General features: G+C 38.8%; 2 protein-coding genes across 2 annotated transcripts; one reads left to right on the forward strand and one right to left on the reverse strand.

Moving 5' to 3' along the window:
• Positions 1-675: 675 nt before the first annotated feature.
• Positions 676-2,300, reverse strand: LOC104451135 (probable carbohydrate esterase At4g34215). The gene is given in 3 exon segments (XM_010065871.2): positions 676-867; positions 1,714-1,823; positions 1,826-2,300. Coding segments are annotated over 3 exon segments (777 nt in total).
• Positions 2,301-8,776: 6,476 nt separating this feature from the next.
• Positions 8,777-12,024, forward strand: LOC104447861 (cytochrome P450 81Q32). Its single transcript, XM_010061589.3, is given in 3 exon segments — positions 8,777-9,330; positions 9,333-9,785; positions 11,187-12,024. Coding segments are annotated over 3 exon segments (1,539 nt in total). The 5' UTR covers positions 8,777-8,865; the 3' UTR covers positions 11,808-12,024.
• Positions 12,025-23,736: the final 11,712 nt, after the last annotated feature.

The following is a 23,736-nucleotide window of genomic DNA, read 5'->3' on the forward strand; positions in this document are numbered from 1 at the left end:
CCGAAAATTTTTGCTTTCTGTTTTTTGTTTTTTGTTTTTTCTGAAAGAGCTTGTTTATCCGAGTTGAGTTGAATGATGTATCTTTCACGCCTCTGGGCTCCCGATAAGTTACTCTCTGTTGCTCTTTTTCAAATTTATCCGGGTTTCTCCTATTCAACATAAACTATAAAATGTAGAATATATGATGATTTTTATCCTATGGACCCTTTTATTGGGGTGACCAAATGTCATTGCTCATCGTTCGCTTTTGATAAGCGAAGTGAGATGAAATGGGAATAGAATTGGCAATTGTGTTCCTCAAGCGCTATAACGGCAGGTTTTCCTTGCATTCTCTCTTGCTAAGCCATGCTAATGCCAGAGAACTTCAAAAATTTGACGGCTGAAAATTTTCAGAAGCCTTCTGAATGATATAAGACTTATATTCCATCCTGAAATTACTATCTTTCAATCACTGTCATGATCAACCAGAAAGTTATTATGTCTGCGATCCTTTAAGCCACCGGAAATGCAGAAGACCAATCAAAAAGTGGCACCACGTCAGACGAAAGTCGCGTAACTTTTTTATCTCAATTAAAAGGCCACTTTTCTGTTATGCAACTTAATGCCAAGTACTTCCTCCATACATCAGAAGAACTACAGGCTTCGAGAAATTGTTGATGCTGGAGAAGAAACCATTCACTGAGAAGCGGGAAAGGCATCGGCCAACATGGAACCGAGGCGAACCTGACTGGTGGTGGTGAGGTGAAGATGATCCGTCTTGAGGTCCAGGCCCTTTGCGTCCACGTACTTCACATTGGGCAGCGTTATGCCAAGCTGCGCGCTCCTCACCGTGTCCACGAATTTCCCTTCTCCTGATGCAAGGGCCACCTGAGATCAAAACACCAAAACACATACTAATGTCAAGGGTGACGAAGCTAGTAAAAACGTTATTCTGTGTTGCTCGCGAAGGGCTGCCTTGTCGATAGATCAATCAAGTTCAATCATTAGGAGGATGGTGGAGCAATCGATTGTCTTAACATAATTTCGAGACTGATAGCATATGTTAAGGGCTTGAATCGTAGTACTCTCCTATTTGAGAATTCTGTCCATCGCTCCTACTTCATTGAGACAATGGGAAGTTAATGAAGTGCAATTCAAAGCTTGTGTCAAGATCGTCTGAATCCCATAGGCTTAGTTCCAAGGTCCTGAGATTGACCCTTTTAGACTTTGGCAGCTTCTTGGGAATTTGGATAGTGGCTGCTGTCTATTACTATTAAATATAAAAGGTCTTCCACAGGTAATATGACCGGTGGTTAAGATAATTCAAATTTCAAACTAGAATTCTAGATGATCATACAACTTAATATGATTAGCCTTACCTAGGCTAATTTGCGACATTCATATATTGGACCCGAATTATTTTTACACATACGATGCCTCCAAAAAATCATAACCACTAAATTTAAAAGTGAAGCCTCAATCGTGATTAAGCAATTGATTTCTCCATATCCTAAGATATGAAACATGTTTTTGTGACATGAGTAACACCTTGCTTTTGGTTGATTATCAGCAAAAGGACGCTATAGCATACTTGAGTAACCAAAGATATATGCAACATTCCGTAGAAGAGAATCTAATCACATCGAAAACGTTAAGATTAAAGGAACCAACATGGAAACATGACCTTTGATCGTTGCAATAGAAAGACGATGAACAAGCTCTAATTAATTTTACCTGGATTATGAGAAGAGAAGGGTTGTTAAGATCGGTGCGAATGTCCCCGATGAGCTTCTCCATGTTGGTCCTGTACGTCTCAGCGTCCGCCTGAACCACCGTGTCGCTTTCCCTTGATACCAAAGCAACGCCCTTATGGTGCCCCCGCTCTTTACGGCCGCTGTGGCTCGACTCACCATCTGGTTGTACAAGGGGGTCCCGCGGGCCCACTGCGCGATCTTGGTCCCGCCGACAGCGCAGGGCACAAGCCCCACCACCCCGAGCTTGGGGTCTTTGGATTTGATGGCGTTGGCGAAACTCATCCCAGGGCCGACCCCACAGACACGATCCACGTCGATGTCCGCGTGGAGCGGTTCCGCCGCCTCAGACCAGGTGAGCTGGGCGCTGAGCCGGAGTATGGACGGGTTGGGCCTGCACTGCGGCGGCACGAAGCCGTTCCACTTGTCGTTTTCAACACCGCCTCGCCCAGCCATGTTGCTCTGGCCGGCGAGGATGAATATGTCCTGAGGGAGCGTGTCTCCTGAGCTCGGACGGAGGAGGAGGGCCAGGAGGACGGAGAGCAGAGAGTAAAAGATTGGGATCGTCATTGTGCTAGGAAGCGACAATGAAAGATATTGATTTTCGACTGGAGAAGAGATGAGAAAGATCTTTTATAATGTGTCCGAACCGGAGTAGGGTTTGGCCGTAATGGCTATAACATGGTTGAAGTAAAAGTGTTCCTAGATTATGCTGTCCCCAATAAATGTGGCTGTTTAAGGAAACAAAACTGGTGCCAGCTTCGAGCAACGAAGGCTTGCTTGTTTTAGGAAAGAATATCGGAATGCCGTCCCCAATAAATGTGGTTGATTTGCTAAAGTATTATTTCCTCACTGACTGGCCCGGATGGAATTCGGTAAAAAGGGAGTAATTACCGGAAAGATTCTGATAATTTTATTCATTTCAAGGTGGCAGGGGAGATAGAATTAATTGCGACGTTCTAACTTTATCCGAATTCTATATTTTGGTCTCGTGGGAAATCATTGGTTAGCGTTCAATTTGAGTTTGCTAGAACCATGGCGTTTAATTCGTTCCATCATGCGATTATGGGCTGAGGACAAATGATGTTCGTACTGGCTTGCGTTGGAAGTGAGGAGACCGTATTCGACCAGTGAATCCCGATATAATCTAAGTCAGCAACAGATAGAGCCTTTCTAACCAGTGTGTCAATGGCCAGAGAAATAGTATATTAGTACCCTGTGCCAGCCACGAATTGTTGGTACGATAACACTCGCGAGTCGAGTATGAGAAGAGAGTCAACAACCTAGCAGTTCAATTGTCAATTATTCTAGAACATGAGTAATCTTTTCTCTTTCTCTTCTCTTCCCATATGACTCTCGAACATGTCCTTACACTCACACGTATAAATATATTTATTTATATGTATGTATGTATAGGCGTGTGTTCATACGGACTGGTTTTTGTCATGCAATGCCCCCACTTTAAAATTGATCGGCATCGTGTTAATTGTACCTTCGTCGTTTGTCATGATTTTGAAAACGTGCTTTGGTTGATACATAAATATATAGGGATCATACGAAATTGAGCTAATGAAGGCTCGATACCGTGCATCTATTGCCATTTTGTCGGGAAGTTGATGAATAGAGTGGCGAGATCAGTGGCGTTGTCGCTTGCTTTGGCGGTGGAAGCTTTTTGCCTTAAGCTCTCTGGCTTCTTGATGGCCGTGACTTAGGCAATGCCTTGCGGAGTTTAAATCAATTCAGGTGAGAAGCACATGATCTTATCTTGAAATGCTAAGATATGTAATTGTCATTCTCAAATATCCATATAACCCATTGCTTTAGAGAGGCCAATTTAATGACGGACTGGATTGCTAAAGTCTATTGGAGAGACTCTTCACCTCCGAATTGAGCTTTGTCCCCTCCCTATCCCTTTTGGAAGCTTGTTTGTACTAAAGCACATATATCGGGCTCTACTAACTTTCCTAGTAATGTAATATTTCAATTCCTGACAAAAAAATAAAATAAAAAATCGCACCTTGATCAAAGGGTGTGTTATCTATACACATATTACTAATGATCGATTACCCATTAGAGAAACCGAGAAATGCCACTTGATCTAATGACGCACCCAATAGATTGTTAGCCACAAAGATTAATTTATGGAGAAATCAATTTTTGTACTTTTAATACTTGATCTAACCACGAACCCAATAGATTGTTAGCTACAAAGTTTGAATTATGGAAAAATCAATTTGTTGTGCTTTTATTTTGCTCTTCTCAGAGTTGGGGATAATTACCAAAAAGGTTATAAACCTATTGTGTATATGTTGATTTAGTCATAAATTTTTTAATTTGGCTAATTTAGTTTTAAACCTTTTGATCATTTTCCAATGTAGTCATTCCGGCTATTTTTGATCAAAAGTTGTTGACAAAGACATTAGCTATCTTACATGCTATCTTACATGCTATGGTTTGCACTGTTGTAGATAGAGAAATAGATATTAGTACACTCTACTAGTTGTGAATAGTATGTTAACACTCTTGAGTGAGTGTGAGAAAGAAAGTCAACAACATAGCAGCTCAATTGTCAATTAATACAAAATATGAGGAATCCTTTTATCTTTCTATTCTCTTCCCTTCTAATTCTCAAAGAAGTCTTGTTTTGTTGAACATTGAGAGATAAAAGAAGCCATTACAATTGACAAAAATATTAGGCCCATTAAAGGCACAAAGATAGAGGGTAAGTTGTCAAGTATTGTCATAGAATTGGTACCTCGATTTAATAGTTATTCCTGTAATTGTTATTCATATATAATTATATTGAGTATATATATATATTAAGTGCAAGAAATGAATAATTAAATAAATGAGATTTATTCTTCTTTATCTTCCTACACGAAAAAAGAATGAGTTTACTTAAGGTTCCACTTGACTTAATAAGTGAATTTTAATTCAAAGGGAAAAAAAGCGTGAAACTTGTATAACTCACTCAAAACACCCTTTATAGGATTATGTGGTTTGATTCAGTCACTTATGAACCTTCAAGTAGTATTTTATTCAATATTTGTTCAATTACTCTTTTACTTGCGAATGCAATTTAAGCATTAAGTTCGGCAATAATGATATCCTCCAACATCCCAAAACCAGCAATCACTCGTCAGAAATAGGAGATGTTACCTAATTGAGTTGAGTGAATTTTGATACGCATAAATTATTTTTTATGCATATAAAAGGATTGATACATAGAAAAGTTTTTATGGGATTAATAGTTATATAAAACAATAGATATTTTAGCTCTTTGTGTTAAGCTTGAGCTTCCATCTTGTATATGTGCTTCTTCAAAAGCATACACCAAGATTGACGGTTAAGATTTATTGTATCACATAGGACGGCCATGTCCATGTCAATGAATCTTGGTCCAAATTTGGCCAAAAAGATTATATTGGCAAGTTGTTGAAGATTTTGGATTAAATTGATCAAATTAAAAAGTTTAAGACTGAATTAATATCCACACAACATATTTATAATTTTTTTAGTAATTTTTCCTCGAATTCGTACATGTGAAGAAGAAGACTACTCCTTATCAACGGAGACTCAAAGCGTGGGAGTGAAAAAGCCCACTCATTTATATAAGGATTTCTTTAATTTATTTTATGGACACTCTTGTGAGCGCCTGTAAAGTTGAGATGAAGAACTTCCGCATCCATTCCCCCCATGGGAACCATTAGAATATTATGGGCCGGCTTTGGGTCCGCCCATCATAGGCGGATTCGAAACGGACCGAGTTCTAATAAATCCTACTTGTACCTAATTGGCTCGACTTAATCTTAGTTTTTTTTAAGGTCGGAAATAACTTTTTTCTTTCAAAATGCATTACTAGTAAAACATAGATGACTAGTTTCTAAACATAAAATATCCTAAAGGAGTTGGGGAGGCTTAGATAGTCAATTATGAGGAAGGATTCCTTTTCGGTGGGCTTTCTTAATCCAATCTACTAGGTGGTTGGCTTATCGGGGACAATGGACTATTGTAACTCCTTTTAACTAGGCTAGGGAGCTTTTGCATTCCTTGTGAGGTTTCAAAGAGCCCATGGACTTTGGTTTGCGCCCGATAAGAGCTCCATCATCGTAGTATCAGTTAACATCTCCATACGCTGCTTTAGTTCATCATTTATGATTAGACACAACAAAGTCTCTTTCACTACTAGGTTTCCACGCCGAGGGCTAAGAAGGTTTGCGCTCTTTTCTGCAAATCCAGTGATGAGCGTACCATGTGAATTGCAGCATGCGCTAGTCAATCCATCCATATTCGAAGCCCCCATATAAGTACAAAAATTGTTGTGGATCAATTTATACAAGCAATTTTGATCGTGCAATCCAAGAGTACACATACATTAAACTTTTTATGCACCGATTAAGGTTACAAAAGATTATTATTAAACAATCTCATTGTACCTTGAACTCAATTTATCACATCAAAAAGTGTCTCAATTCCCTCATAAAAGCACACTTGACTCTCATATGCATTCGCAATTAGATCATAACCATTTAAAGTAGACGTGACAGTTTGGTCAAAGAATACATGTGTCCATGCAAGTTGGAGTCTTTGCAACTTGAATCTCTTGATCTGAGACTAGTCACATTCTTAACATGCACGGAAGGCCATGTCATTCTTAGCCGGAGGAAACATGCCAAAGTAGAGGTCCCTATATCAAGACTTCGAAACACGGTTGAAAGTTCTAACCCCTTTAAAAGTCTCACATTAGCCCTTGGTGACACGTGTTGCCTCCCACGCTGACTGGGCCGCTTATGCCAGCATCTTCTTCTTCACTTACAGATTTGGCCCAAACTCATGTAATTGACAAAATATTCTACAGACCTCCAAAAAAGCGGATGATATGTCATTGGAAAACTTAGTCTGAAATTTTTTTAATGGCATAATTTAAACAGTATAATATAAGCCTCGGCACTTCTGACATTTTCAAGTTCGAGTAGAAATTTCTCATGAAGGGATTCCATCAACAATCAAACATTTCAGATATGACAAACGACATATTGACTATGATCGAAGCGTCATATTCGTATCCGTGAGGTCTAACTGGCGGCATTTCTTGGAATTAGCGTAGCGAATTATTGAACGACAGCGCCCAAGAAACAATCAATGCTCAGCTCCAATATCAGTGACGGGTTTTGATGGTAGCGGGAGCCATACCTTTCGCTCCCGCGATAAGACTATGACCCAACCATAAAAGCAGAAAACGTCAAAGGTTTCACGGCCAATTTATGCCCACTTGAACCCAACGAATGCACCCAATTGATTTCTAGCCACAAAGATTAACCTGTGGAGATATCAGTTTTCTGTGCTCATCTCTTTTCCTCTTCCAGAAAACAACTCCACCCATACCAGAATCTTTTCCTTTTTTCCCTGATTTTATGCGCACGCTGGTGGGTGCCTATAGAATTTCTATTAGCGTCTTCTATATCGGACCAAATCACCTAATCAAATTATGACTTTTAGTCTTCCATTTCCGACGAAACGAGTCATGACAGTTGACGGTACGAAACTTACCGGGCATGTTCTCGATCTCTGCTCGTATGATGAATGTGATGAGGGTGCACACTAGGTGCATCTAGTTTTGAACGGAGAATCTACGCAATCCTGCGCTTTTTATTAAGTTGATGCGTTTCGACCTTCTGGCCTGGGCAGACAGAAGAAGGGTCCCCAGTCTGATCCGGTGGCTCCCGTGTTCGCATTCTTCTTCCCACGATCGACTGCCACGAAGCAACAGGACATTATCTTTGACCGTAATTCTTCGATTTCAGCTTCTTTTCTCTCATCATGAGTGGCCTGGGAAACCGCACGAAACGAACGGTCGTATATATTTTGTTTTCAGCGCAGTTGACTAAGTCATGTGGTGTACAGCACCCGCACGCCATTAAGCGCAGGTCAATTTGTCATGGACCCAGACGGCACATGCGTCCACAGTATCCAAGCATCCATCGATCTTATCAATAAAAGGAAAAAGCAGAGTTCATAAAAAATAATTCCACATATTTGATCTAGTAGATCACCTTTAATGTCCAACAAAATTGTATCGCAATATTCAACCCTTGAGGGGTCTAATTGAAAAATCCAAACAATGCCCCTTCTACTTTTGCTTGTCCAAAAGAAAGTGATCACGTGTGGACATACAAACTCAAGCATGACCCTTCTGCTTTTGCTTGTCCAAAAAGAAAGTGATCACACGTGATCACTGTTTGGAAAAGCAGAAGGGGCACTGTTTGGAATTTTCAATTAGACCTCTCAAGGGAATTTATATATTGAATAATGCGATACAATTTTGTTGAACATTAAAGGTGATCTACTAGATCAAATGAAAGAAGAAATAAAACCATATCGCATTTTGGCTCGGAGTTAGGGTTAGAATTCTTTTTTATTTTGGTACATAATATTTCTGGGACACGATATTGAAGTTTGGATCTTAACCAACCCTCATAATCTATAGATTTTTATAGGCTTTGGCACTCTAAAAAAGCCAACTTTGATGTCAAAGAGTTTTAAGTTAAGAAGATTGATGCCATTCGCCCTACATGAATTATGGCTTTGAATATGATATTAACACAGTCCACTACCAATGAGAAAGTGTTAAGACCATCGAAACACGGAAAAATTTCTTAAGTCAGCCTATAATGATAAAACAAAGTTATTGACTAAACAAAATCAAGTTCGATTAGCATGACTAATTGATAGAACGTGATGGGTGTCAACAAGGAAGTAATGAGCAATATATTGACAAGTGCATGTGATTTAATATAAATGGTCATATAAGATGGTCGATATTCACGACAATAATTTCCGATTTAAATTGTTCAATTAGACTAAATTAGTATTAATATGGAAATATTTAGAATTAAATTAATTTAATCGAAATTTTACGATTGAATTGCTATTAATACAATAAGTTTTAAGATTTTTTTTTTTGCATACGTTTATGTATATAATTTTGATGATGCGCATCATTACTTAATAGTTAATCCTCAGAAATGGTCTGAAGTGTGAAAAGCTTGACCCGACGTACCCTATTAAGACCTGCAACACCTTGCGTCTCTGTACCCATTCCATCTCTCTCTCTCCACAAGGCGGCCTCCAACAGATGTTGTCCATGGAAGACACGTGGGTGTACATCCTCTCGGTAACCTCCCTCCTCTTCCTTCTCTACCTTTTCAAATTGCAGAGAAGCAGCAAGAGAAATCTCCCGCCGGCCCCGCCTTCACTCCCCATCATCGGCCACCTCCACCTCATAAAAGAGCCTGTCCACCGCACCCTTCAGTCCCTCTCCGACCGCTATGGCCCTGTCCTCTCCCTCTCCTTAGGCTCTCGGCCCGCGGTCGTCATATCCTCCCCGTCCGCGGCCGAGGAGTGCTTCACCAGGAACGACATCGCCCTCGCCAACCGCCCCCGCACGCTCGCGGGCGAGATCATGGCCTACGGCAACACCAACATCGGCACCGCCCCCTACGGCCCCCACTGGCGCAACCTCCGCCGCCTCACGGCCGTGGAGATCCTTTCGCCGCACCGCCTCACCGGCTCCCTCGCCATCCGGCAGGAGGAGGTCAGGCACTCATGAGGAGCCTCTACGAGGCGGCCTCCTCCTCCCAGGGCGGCGGTTTTGCGAGGGTGGAGATGAGTTCGAGGCTGCAGGAGATGTCCTTCAACATCATCATGAGGATGATCTCTGGGAAGCGCTACTCTGGGGCCGCCGTCGACGCTGGCGACGCCGAGGTGGCGAGGGAGTACAGGGAGCTGATAAAGGAGGAATTCGAGCTGAGCGGAACGGACCCGGGCGATTTCTTGCCGGTGCTGAGGAAGGTGGTGGACTTCAAGGGTAGAGAGCGGAGGATGGTGGACGCGGCCAACAGGTCCGATGTGATCTTGCAGGGGATGATAGACGAACACAGGTCGAGAAGGAAGAGAAGCGATGCCGACGGCAGCCGAGAGGAGGAGAGCAAGACAATGATCGAGACGATGCTCTCGGAGGGCTACTCGGACGACATCATCAAAGGCCAGATCAATGTACATGTTCTATTCACTTGATTTATGCATACAGAGTGCCATGTTTCTTAATTATTGGATTCGGTTGAATCTAACTCATACCCTTCATTTAATAAATAAATTTACTTAATATATAGGATTGCAAAAATTTAATATAATTAAAAATGACGTGTTGATTATATAAAAATATTTTGCTAGCATAGAATAACCGTTTATTGTGAGTAACAAATTTTTGAAAAAATGGATCCTACAACAAGTTTTGTAATTATTTGTGATTTGATTATTTGTGATTTAGAATAGATTGTTATTCTCATAATAAATTAAAAACTGTCATTTAATCATTAAAAAATGAGAGGCAAGCAAATTTTAGTTTTTCAGTATACCATGAAGTGAACAAAACTTTGACTCATTCCCAAGCAAAGATCTTTCTTTAATCCTTACACCTGGATGACGGATTAGAATCAAAGTATACATGTATCTATATGAATTAGGATCGTTAGCAATGACTTGTTTTGTTTGGATACCACAAATCTGACAATTGATGTTAATTTAAATATACTTGACTTTGCTTGATAGAGTTCGAAACCGGTTTCATGTATTAGTCATAGTGTCCTTCAGTATTGTATATGCTCTGAAAGGTCTTATTTTTCTTTTTATTTTGAGTAATAGGGTCTTGTTTCTTACCCTTTAAATTATGATTCGAATCGATGTGAACCCAATGCTTATGCTAAATCACATGGGCCTCATATGGGGTTCATCTCATCCAACTGTGGATGTGAGTTGCGTTCACATCTAATGATTCATGTGAATCAGGATCATACCTGATTTTTTCTTTCTTGAATGGTAGCTGCTATCTAGATTGTTGTTCATTGAAAAGATGAAAGAGGAGATAGGTCAGAAAGAAAGAGCTCGTAAAAATGTCAATTAGTCAAGTCCATGGATCTTTAGTCGTGTGTGCAGTAAATGGCTTAACTGGGATCCTCATTTTCTTTTCCTTGAACTTACGCATGTTTTTGCAACTTCGATGGATTCAAGCTGTTCGAACCATAGAAAAGTATGTTGTCTAAAATAACTTGCCATCATCGACAAGCTGCGGTGGAAAATTGACATGGTGAAAAGTCATGCCGTTCGGAGGCAAATTTCGTTTTATAATGGTGGCAAGGAGGCAAGATCTTTTCCACGCCATCCTCTGGCAGAGGTTGACATTAGCTCGAATTAATAGAAATTGGAATTTGAAACACTTCTATGTCTAGATGATGCATGAAACAGATAGAGTTTGCACTTTACTTAAACTGAATCTATTCCTTTTACATTTGCCTCTTCACATCTTAACATGATTGTTCTTCGATTTTGAAAGCTAGTTTCATCTATTTTTGAAAGAATTGAGTATATCCTTAATTTCTTAAACACAATTTTTGGCAGTCAATAATAGGTGCGGGTACAGACACATCTGCGGTGACAATAGAATGGGCCATGTCCCTCTTGCTCAACCACCTGGACGTCATGAAAAAAGCTCAAGTAGAACTAGACGACATTGTTGGCCGAGACCGTCTAGTTGATGAAGTCGACACCCACAAGCTGCCTTGCCTTCATAACATCATCAATGAGGCACTCCGATTGTTTCCACCAGGGCCACTCCTAGTGCCTCATGAGTCTGCTGAGGATTGCACGATTGGTGGGTTTGACGTGCCCCGAGGCACCATGATCCTGGTTAATGCATGGGCAATTCAGAGAGACCCAAAAGTGTGGGACGATCCCACAAATTTTAAACCGGAGAGGTACAATGGATTGGAAGGTGATCATGCCTACCGACTATTGCCGTTTGGCATGGGGAGGAGAAGTTGTCCCGGTGCTGGCCTTGCCAATAGAGTGGTGAGCTTGGCCCTGGCAGCGCTTATTCAATGCTTCGAATGGGAACGAGTTGGCGAAGAATTGGTGGACTTGTCTGAGGGGACGGGACTCACAATGCCCAAGAGAGAGCCTTTGGAGGCCTTGTGCAAAGCGCGTGAATGCATGATAGCTAATGTTCTTGCGCACCTTTAAGAAGGTCGTTGTCTAATGAATTTACTTTGGTGATGTATCTCCAATGTTTTTGAATAATCAAATAGACTGAAAATAGGAGCGACTATACAGCTTTAGGCCAGTGCAGCTTTAGGAATGATCGTGAGCATCAATAGCATCCTGAGGAGGCCAATGCAGCTTTAGGCCTTTCTCTTAGGAGAAAAATGATGGTTTATATAGATACTGGCAACATTGTTCATCCCTCTCTCTATTTTGGGCATTTGTTGTTGCACCGGTAACGGATATGGTTGGCCTGGCATACTGAGTTATCATGCCTTGTTGAAATCCGTTCCAAAATGAGAGTTTGATGGAATTCACAGGTAGACAAAAGAGGTCCAAAACATTGCAAAATGATGGGTTTAAATACGACATGAAAAACTTAAGAAGTGTACAATTTTAGCATCCCTAAATAATTAATGGACTAAGGTTAATTTCTTGAAAGATTATAGTATGGAGATCCTTTAACATGATAACTCGAACGAATTTGATCTGTATTACTTGAAGTCATGTAATGAGTATCGTCTCACTCGTGTCCGTTGGTTTAAAAATTTGGGTGTCCAATGGTTGGCCCATAGACCGAGCTCAAAATCCTTTTAAAACCATATTTGAATTTTAGTTTAGTTTACATGTTATTAATATCCGTAAACTTGTAATTTATCAGTCAAGGCCCCTGAAAGAGCGTAAAATTGTTTGCCATCTGGGCCCTATGGCGTGTAACATGAACAACGAAGCGTCTCACGATGGGACTGCAAAAAGCACTCCCATTTCCACCGACGTTGCAGCTTCCATAGCGGGACGGCTCGCCCCTCGCATCCCTCAACATGAAGCAGGCTAGCTCCTCCTCTGTCGAAATCAATGGGTCGAACCCCCTCTTTGGGAGGTTCAAGCTATAATACTGCCGGATCCGGCAAAGGCGATCTGGGACATGCAAGTGTGGAGGGAATGATCGGAGACTCTCGCCACAGATGGGTCTCCGAGTTTAGCAAATGATAGGGACGACGATGGTGTTTTGGCATTCTAGGCACTTCCCAACGCTCTACCATGAGCTAAGGGATTGAATTATTTATCGAAAGCTCATCATTAAGTCGGATACTAGCACTGGTGTTCAACTGTTGCATCTTAGTACTCTATTGAAGGGAATTACAGGTAACGATTGATTGAGTTTTCTTCAAACATGCTCTCCTCTGATGCAAATTCTGGTGACGGAGTGTCCCTCTAGTTGTTTTATCTTGTTTTTAGAATGATTTGTCCACCAACTCTTTACTGCCCTATGTACTAATCACTACTCGATCTATATTTACTTCCATAGAAAAGGAGCAAGAGATGGAGGAAAATGTCGCCCGTGAGACAAAATGTTACGTTCTGTACTAGTTGGTGCTGATTGGACCCTAAAGTAAATTTGACAAATAGGTGATTAGAAAATAAACAAATTTAAGGATTGTGAGATAGAGAGTCAACAAGGTAGTAGTCCAATTGTAAATTATTCCAGAATATGAGGAATCTTTTTATCTTTCCATTCTCTTCCCTTTTAACTCTCAAAGAAGTCTTAGCATTCAAAAAAAAAAAAAAAAAAAAAAAAAAAAAAAAAACTCTCAAAGAAGTCTTGCTTTGTTGAACATGGAGAGACAAAAAAGCCATCACAATTGTGGGAAATACCAGGCCCACTATAGGCACAAAGACAAGAGGGTAAGTTGTTAAAAAAGTTGTCCTAAAATCGATACTTCTATTTAATATTTATACCCGTTGTTGTTAGAAAGATATCTTAGAATAATTATAATTTATATATAGTTAACTAGAATGTGTGTCTATATATATATATATTAAATAATAAGTGTGAGGAATGGATAATTAAATAATTGAGACTTATTCTTCTTTATATCTCTATATGAAGTATAGAAATATACGTGTGATAACTATTTTGTTAAAATTATAATTCAATTCTAATTTTGTTTTATTTAATAAATAAAGAAACAAATAGTTTCTTACAAATTCCCGAAGGGTTTGTGAGAATTCAATCCAACAATTGGATTCTTAATAAAATAGAGATTCTCGAAAAAATATAGTAAAAATAAGAGATACTCTATATCTATATTTGATATATACTTTATACATACAAAGCAAGAAGGAAAGATGACCTTCGATTTATTTTATTTGCCTTGCCCAATTTGAATTTCGAAGAAGGAACGATTTTTTTTTTTTTTTTTTTTAATCTTGTTGATAGAGGTTTCCTAATCAATGATCAGTAATATCAGTATTAAAAAAAAGAATCATCCGCATGATTCTTTATACAATTTACAATTAATTATCATGATTATGTCACCATAGAAAAAAAGAAATTTTTCCTTAGAACTTTTACTTTGATCCAATAAATTACCTAATTGTTAGCTACAAATAAAAAAATGTAATAAAATAAAATAAAATAAAATAAAATAAAATAAAATAAAATAAAATAAAATAAAATAAAATAAAATAAAATAAAATAAAATAAAATAATTATACTTAAGGCTCCACTTAACTTAATAAGTGAATTCTAATTAAAAAAACCATGAAGCTTAAATAACTCGCTCAATACACCATTCAAAAAAGGATTACATGGTACGATTGGACCAAAAACGCCTTTATGGAATAAATATTTAGTCGCTTGTGAATCTTTAGGTACTATCTTATTCAATGTTTGTTCAATTATTGTTTTAGCTGCAAATGCAATGCAATGCAAGCATTAGTAGGGGTGAGCATCGGTCTAGAGTCAACCTTTGACCGATTTTGGATCCGCCTAACCTTGCCGGTCCTGGTCTGGTTTCCAGGGAGACTGGGTCGGTTCTTGGTCCTAGAAATCTTGAACCAGTACTGTGCAAGTCGGTCCTCGGTCTTGAAGGTTCTGGATCGGTTCAACTCGAACCAACCCCGACTATATATATATAATGTTATTTATAATTTTTTTATATAGAGAAAATTTTAAAATAAATGACGTCAACAACATTAAATAGCTTTTTAATGAGGAGTTCACGTAACTTTATATTGTTCTTCAATAACTTAAGTTTATAATGTCTTTTACGGCGTCAATAGTCATAATTTACGAAGGAGGAAAATGTTTTTGTGAGGAATCTTCACGGCGTCCAAAAAGGCACCTTATGGCATCCTCTTCTAGTATTCGTTTTCTTTTGTCTTATTTGTCATCTTAGTCTTCAATTTGCTAAAATCGAAAAAACTTCTTCGCTCGCCACTCGACACTTGTCTCATTTGCTTTGGGTCACTTGTGCCGCTTGCCACTCAATGCTCGCTTGGCTTGTTGCTCCCGTTTGACATTCGATGCTCATTTTGTTTGACGCTCACCCCCACTTGACCCTCACCGCTTGCCTTTCTTAGTTGACATTGCTCATCATCGAACCCATTGGGTCGGTACGGTCCTCGATTGCCCTTTCAAGTAGTACAAAAAATGAAATAAAAAATTATTGGTTAGTCTTGGGTTGACCTTGAAACGTGATCGACCAGATTGAACCTATTGGGTCGGTTTGGTCCTCGATCATTTTTTTTTAAGAAGTACAAAAAATGAAATAAAAAATTATCAGTTGGTCCCGGGTTGACCCTGGAACTAAACCGAACCCATTGGGTCGGTCCGATCCCTGGTCCCAAGCTCAATAGGGTCGGTCCTCGGTCCCAAAAATTGAGGACCAGCATTGTGCGGATTGGTCATAGGGTTAGGGGGTGGACCAGCCCAACCCGGACCATGCTCACCCCTAAGCATTAGGTTAAGCAATAATGATATCCCTCAATATTCCAAAACTAGTTGTCACCTTGCCGGTAGTAGGATATGTAAGGATTAAAACATAGAAAAACTTTTTATGATATTGATAATTATGTAAAGCAGTAGATATTTTAGCTATTTGCATTAAGCTCGAGCTTCCTTCTTGCATATGCACTTCTCTAGAATCACATACTAAAATTGGAGGTAAAAATTTATTGTCCATATCAGTGTTTATGTCACATAGGACAGCCGTGTCCACGTCAATGAATCTCAATGAAAATTTGTCTAGAATGATTATATTGGCAACTTATTAAAATGTTTATAACTAAATTGACCAAATTTAAAAGTTTAAAACTGAATTGATATATGTACAATGGATTTATATAGTTTTTGGTAATTTTTCTCGAATTTGTAGACGTGAAGAAGAAGAATTCTTATCAACGGAGACTCAAAGCATGGGAGTAAAAAAAAAACCACTCTTTCATACCAGGATTTCTTTATTTATTTTTATGCACACTCTTGTAAGTGCCTATAAAATTGAGATGAAGAACTTCCTCATCCGTTCCCTCCATGGGAACTATCAGAATATTATGGGCCGGCTTTGGGTCTCAACCATCATGGGCTATGGGCCATGGTCACAACCCGAACAAAAAAAAAAATAAAATTAGGTCAAGTAGGTTTTGCATTCCCTAATGAGGTTTTGGAGAGCCCATGGACTATGGTCTGCGCCTGATAAGAACTCCACCACTAATGCGCTCTTAGTCCTCACCCCAGTTAAAACACTTTAGTTCAGCTTCTTCGATCAGACACAGTAGAGCCTCTTTCATTGCTAGGGTTTCCATGCCAGGGCTGAGGAGGCTCGCACTTTTTTTTGCAACTCTAGTGACAAGGGTATTATGTGAATCGCGACACATTCTTACAATTGATTCCTTCATATTTAGAGCCCCATGAAGTACAAAAATCATTGTGGATCCAATTGTATTAGCAATTTTGATCGTGTAACTAGAGAGTAGACATGCATCGAACTTTCTATGCACCGGTTACGGATAAAAAAGGCTAAAAGGTAAACAATCTCATTGTACTTTAGACACAATTTATCACATCAAAAAGACTCTTAATTCCCTTGTAAAAGCATGTTTGACTTCCATTATGCACTCATAATCAGATAAAAAACATCTGAGGTAGACATGATAGTCCGGCCAAAGAATACACGTGTTGATGTAAATACAAATCGATCCTCTTTCCTACTTGAATCTCTCAATGTTAGACTAGGGGCATTCTTAACATGCACCGAAGGCCCTATCAATCTTAACTGGAGGAAACATGCTAAAAGCAAGGTCTCAAGGGACTCATTTGGTTCGGTTTTGGGGAAATGTCCTTAGGAGAATGTAAATAGTAAAGGGGTTTTCCGAAATATCCCAATTGAAAGTTCTCTAGAGTACCGTATGAGGGATTAATATCTTCAAAAGTCTCACATTAGCCCCTGGTGATGACCCTACGCTGACTCCACTGCTTATGCCAGCATCTTTTTCTTCACTTACAGATTTAGCCCAACTTACAGAGTTCACAAAATATTCTACGGACCTCCAAAAAAAAAGAGAGAGAATAATATGTCAATGGAAAGCTTGTTCTGATTTTTTTTTTTTTTTTTGAAATGGTATAATTCTTATTCCATAAAAATATAATATAAGCCTTGGCATATCCTGACCTTGTCAAGTTCGGGTGAAATTTCTCGTAAAGGGTTGTGTAAATAGCCAAACTTTCCGGATACGATAAATGACGAATGGGCTACGATCGATACAAATATTGTGCAAAAAGAAGATCGTTTTCAAAAAGCGTCCTATTTGCATCCGTAATGTCTAATTCGTGGTATTTCACTCAAAAGCAGTATACCATTACCATGCAAATTATTGGATACGATGCACAGGAAACAATCAAATGCTCGCTCCAATATCAATGACGGATTTTGATGTTAGAGGAGCCATAACTTTTGCTCCCACGATAATTATAAGACCCAATCACAAAACCGGAAAACGTCAAAGGTTTCACGGCCAATTTATGCCCATTTGCACCCAATGGATTGCTAGCCGCAAAGATTAATACATGGAGATGCCAGTTTTGCCGTACCTGTCTCTTCTGCTCTTCCCTTTCTTTCTTTTTTCCTGATTTTATGCGCACGCTTGTGCGTGCCTTAAAATTACCATTAGCGTTTTCTATTTGGGACCAAATGGCTTAATCAAACTTTGACTTTTCATTTTCTATTCCCGACTAAATATGTCATAACACTTGGAGGTATGAAAATTATGGCCCATGTGATTGTCCATATCTCAAAACAAAAAAATTTCCAATCTTTGCTCGTATAACAAATATGATGGTTAATACCACGAAAATTTTTAAATTGATATATTTGTACTAAATTTATTTCATAATAATTTTTTGACAACTAAAAGTCCTAAATTTGTACAACTGACAAATTTACTCTTCGTTAATTTTCATAAGATTTTATTATCAAATTACTGAATTGGATAATATGTGGTAACCAACATGTGTACCAATTTGAGATTTTATTTTTCATTTGTCATAGGTCTACCGGCTTGTGATTTTGGGTATTGAACGGAAACTAATAGAGGGTAAATTTATTAAAAATGTATCATTTTGGATTTTTTATGGTTAAAAATTAATTTGTGTTAAATTTGTCACAAATGTAATGGTTGGAGGCTTTTATATAATTAACTTTAAAAATGATAAGAGTGCAAATTAGGTGCATCCGGTTTTGGATGGAGAATCTATTTTTATTTTTTTGCTGCTTGAGGGCGATCTCTCTAGATTGGGTTAGAAACCCATATTTTATAAATAGGTGAAAATGGGTTTAAGATATTTGGGTCTAACTTTATATGGGTTTACACAAGACCCAAATTCAAACCCAATTAGGCTCTGTTTGGTAACATTTCTGTTCCTCCCAATTTCTGTTCTTTTGTTCGGGAACAAATAAAGAACAAAAATCCGTTTTGTAACGTTAATTAATTTTTCTATTCCCCAAAATAGAAATGTGATTGGGAATAGATTTGGAATAGAAACAAGAAGTAAAAAAACTTAGTTTTTGGTTCCTCGGAACAATTTTTAGAAATAAATTATTTGTTCTTTTCTTCTTCCTTGTCGCCCTTCACCCCTCGCTGTTGCCCCTATTGTCCGGCTACCATTGCCGGCCTCCCGCCCTTGTCGGTTGACCATCGCTGCCTATCACTCGTCGCTGTCGGTCAATAGCCAAGCGCCTCCGCCGCTGGCGATTGACTCCGCCGCCATTGGCCGGTTGCCGTTGCCATCGCCGTTGCTTGCCATGGCCCACCACAGCCCATCACTAATGACCATCGAGGCCACCGCTTGCCGGCTATTGCTACCCACCGCCAATGATTGTCGACGCGCCGCCCTGTCGACTAGCCGATCGACCGACCACTGTCAACGATCGTTGCTGTCGCCCACCACCATTGACCACTGCTGCCGACGCTGTGGCGGGCGGCAACAGTCGGCGGCGGTAAGGAAGAATAAGAAAAAATTTAAAAGAAATTCTACATTGTGAATCATACCAAGCGCATTCATATTCTTTTTTCATTCCGAGAATATAAATTTTGTGCGGTTACTAGATACGCTGTTTTATTGAGAAATTGTTCCCAGGAATAAAAATAGAAAATGACTATATCTGAAAAAAAATAATTATTCCTTAGAATAGAATCGTTATCAAATAGACCCTTAGTTTACCAATTCCAACCCACGTAGCCAATTTTTTGTTTTCGCTTTACTCGGTCTTAAATCGTTTAGAAAGAAAACACTACTCGAGAACAGGCGTAGCCGACACTTGCGCTCGAGGACCCGCTTTACAAGAAGGAGATCGGCCGGCTTGGTTGAGGGAGAAGTGGATGGAAGGAAGGGGCTTCGTGGGGGAGTGGAGGTTGACGCACTTTGAGTGGGGGGGAGGATCTATAGAAGAAGAGGGTGGCAGAGGTGCTGGATGCGAAGGTGGAGGAGGAGGAGGCAACGGAGGATGGCGGTGTGTGAAGCGGTCAGAGGGGGAGAGGGAGTGGATCAGAGGCCTGCTTAGCTCAGGCTAGGTCCTTCTTTTGGTGGTCGCCTTCATTTTATTTATTTATTTATTTTTTGCAGTAGAGAGAGAGTAATTTTTTTTTTTTCAAAGGTGGTTAAGGATAAGGTGTTGACCTTCACAAATGTAGAGGACAATCCAAGAAACAGGAGGCTTCAACGTAGCTGGGGGATTGACCCCTACATCTTCCTTTCTACTCCGGCGCTTCTGTAGTATTTCCGTTAGTGGGAGTTGTGCTGTAGGATGGTCCGCTGCTGTGCTTCGATGTTGGCCCTGTTCCTGCCGTTTTTGTCTCGTTCGTTGCTGTTTATGGGTGGCGACGCTTTTGTGTGGGGCTTTTGGGCTTGGGTTACTATTGTTTGGCTGGCTGGTCGCCTTCTTTTGTTTGGTCCTTCTTCGGATGTGGCCATCGTTGTGCTGACTGTGCCGTGTAGCTTGTGCCTTGTTGGCTCTCCGTTTTCTTCTTTCGGCACCCTTCCACTCATTATGCCTTTGCTCATTATGAGTGTATGTTTTGGTGCCGTTTATTTGTAAATTTTGGTTAAAGCTTAATATAATTACCTTACACCAATTTTTTTTTTCAAAGAGAGAGAAAGAGGGATTGCGGTTGATGTTCTAAATGGGAAAAAGATGAAGATTTTTTATTTTCATTTTTCAAGAAATTGGATTTCTAATTTTCAATTTCTTTTTTTTTTTAATTTTTATGTTTTATATTAGTTTGTTGGAAAAGTATGCGATATCCCCACGTTGAAACATTCTTGAGTAGCGATTATATCCAATCTCCTTTATTTTTTAGCTCGATTTGTAAATTATCTAAACATTATTTTTGTTTATGTATGAATCGATCAATTTCAAAGTCATTAATTGATAAAAAAAAAACCCCCTCAAAGTCATTGCCCTAGAGTCTAAATAGTCAAAAAGGAGGATAATTACAGAATGAGTTTAAAATTTGTCAATTTCTTCAATTTTTTTCTTTAACCCATTTATAACCTATTAGAAAAGTCACAACATGGTATAGAACCCATATTTTGAGCTCTAAGCTCTTTACAAGTATTTCAATTTATAGTTTTTGCAATTTTTTTATTTATTATTTTTTTTATTGTTTAACTTGCTTTTTAATTCAATATGAAGTTTTTATCAAAGTAACATATACACGAGAAGAGCCTAAAATTGGTTAAATAGGTAGGCATGGATTTTTCTAGAATATTAATGTGTTTTGATAATAAGGGTCGAGTTAGGTCGGGTATGGATTGGGTATGAGTATGAGTCATTAAATTTACATTATATGAAAATGGGGATAAGTACATTAGAAGTGCCAAAAGTCGTGTACGGCGCTCAGTTTAGTATAAGGAGTTTTTTTTTTTTTTCGGATCACTTAAGCACTACTTTTTGAAAAAACAATCACTTAAGTGCCAATTCCAATTTGGGTTGCCACAAATCTAACGTGGCTATATTTTATTAATTTTTTAGTCCTACGTGACTTGCTCAGTATATAATCCCTAAATGCATCATCTAAAAGTTGAAAATAATGATCATTTGAATGTCAAATTTTATTTAAAGTGATCATTTCAGTGCTAATCGTTATTAAAAAGTAGTCAATTCAATGCCAAGCATGCTACATGGACTAGAGTTTTAAAAAACTTGTCAAGTTATATTATAATTTAATTATAAATGCCACATCATCAATTTGACTAGAATTTCTCACCGTTGGCATTTAAGTGATCATTTTTTCTCTGATTTGGCACTTAAGTAAGCTCACGAAAACTTTTGGCGCTAAAATGAGCGTTGCACAACACTTTTAGCACTTCTAGTGTTCCTATTCCCATGAAAATGGGTCAAAACGGATTAAATGGATTAATATGGGTCATACCATTTTTTACCCGATCTGACCCACCCATTTGACAGTACTAACTTGCGTTTTGACCTTCTGACCTAGTTAGACAAGCTTCTTCAAACTCTTCTTTCCATAATCGATTGCCACAAGGTGAGAGTGATCGGTTTCTAGTCTGGTCCGATTTAATGGAACCGATAAATTTTTATTCCACTACTTAATGCTATATGTTATGAAGAAATTAGGAAAAAAAAGATGGTTACTTTTTTCTTTTTTTTTTAAGAAACAATAAAAAAAGTACATATAGTTGATCCAATGGAAAGATCCCTTTAGGCTAAACAGAAGGGTGTTAGTGATGTTCTCATTGGGGAACTCTAGCAGGAGATACATCTTGCGCTTTATGATCTCTGCATCCGTAGAAAGGCTTTTAAGAGTTATCTTTAGAGTGACAATGAACTTGACTGAGCTTGCCAAAAACTTGAGTTAAAAATCAAATGTTCAAAGAAAGACTCTTGTGATGATCCTTCACGCGAGGATCGATGCAAGAAATGGATACATTTCATACAATACCATATAGACCACACAAAAAGAAGGCATAAATGGGGACTCTTATGGAGAAGACGCTCTAAATAAGGTCCTTCTGGAAAGCGTAGAAAATTTGCTAGATACTACATTTGCAATAAAAAAAAAGGTCATTTTGCAAAAAACTGTCCAAAAGCTAGGGGAAGAAATTCTCATTTGATTCAGAAAATAGACAAGGAAATTCGAGTGTCACTCTAGGATGATGTTGAATCAGTATTTTCCCTAAAAGATGAACCCACCAAACATACTGTGTGTGCCATTCAAACATGGTCACAAACCAGTGATATTGAAGTTTGTCTGAAGAATTTGAAGAAGGAATTTTCATCTTTTCTCTGGAAACTGCGTACCACCCACAATCGAAGATCTTTGTGCATACACTCTTTCTATTCTCCCGTATGTTGTTATTTAAATATATCTATCCAAATGTGACAAGCCTATTTCTATCATTGCCCTCATTGATAGTGGAGCTAGTGCTTCTATTCTTGAAACAAAGATACTTTTAGAAAAATATTGGACTTCATATATTTCTAGAGATACCTTTGCTACAAGAGTTTGGAGCAAACCCATATAGTTCTTTCCCCAATATTCAGCCACTATCAAAATCCTTGGCTCTAGTTCACTAGACAAAGATATCATTACCGGTTGGGATATCCTCATACAAATTCCTAAATTTGAAATTTTAGGATATCATTTTGAGATTTTCAGTGATTATGGGGGACTTATTCTTTGACCAAACAAGTTACATCCAAACTATCCATTCATTAATCCTCTATCTATCTCCTCAGATGAGAAATTCCCAGAAAAACTCAAATGGTTTTATTTGTTTAATATCTATATCATTGCCATTGAGTTGCCCATAGCCATGATGCCTCTCTCATCCAAGAAAAAGGAAAACACATATTTTGGGCAAATGCAATTGGCAGCATGGAGAAATATTTTCCAGGCACAACTCAAGGCATGCTGGCCTGACCCAAAACTCCATACAGTTGTTTTATTCTACTAGTTGTGGTTATTTGTGAAGCCCGATAGAGATATGTGTAAAACTCGAGTAGATGTTGGAGTAACCACATATGAACCCCAATATGTTCCAAATGAGATTTTTACAACTCATTTTTCTAGAATGTCAGCCTACCCTCGACGATATTGAGAAATGCAAAGGATATAGTGCCAAGTCATTCTATCATAAGCATATGTTTCGTGGGATCATTATGATGGATATCGCGCAACCAAAGGGCGATTGATATTTGCTTAGGAAGATACTACGGAATTGACATGCAAGTTGACATGAACAATTCCATGTTACAAACATCTTCACAAGATCCAGTTTCATCATCGAGGACCAATGTCACAAGATCCCTTTGACTATAGTGAATTGTAGCTTGCGCTCAATCTAGATCTCAATGAGGAAAATCCATCACTCCAACTTGGGTATTTGCCTCGACCCGGCATTCCATCAAGCTCCACTCCTGAAATCGGAAACTGGACCAACACTTCTGAGAACCAAACAGATTTGGTTTGATCTGGGTGGTTTTTAATTCGAATAGTCTATTTTGTATACCCCTACCACAAGGTAACAAAACATTATCTTTGAATGAATGCCCCTAAATTTCAATTTTTTTTTTCTCATCATGAGCAGCCTGGGAAATCACACGAAACG

Source organism: Eucalyptus grandis, chromosome 8, assembly GCF_016545825.1.
Source record: "Eucalyptus grandis isolate ANBG69807.140 chromosome 8, ASM1654582v1, whole genome shotgun sequence".
In the NCBI taxonomy this organism is placed as follows: domain Eukaryota; kingdom Viridiplantae; phylum Streptophyta; class Magnoliopsida; order Myrtales; family Myrtaceae; genus Eucalyptus; species Eucalyptus grandis.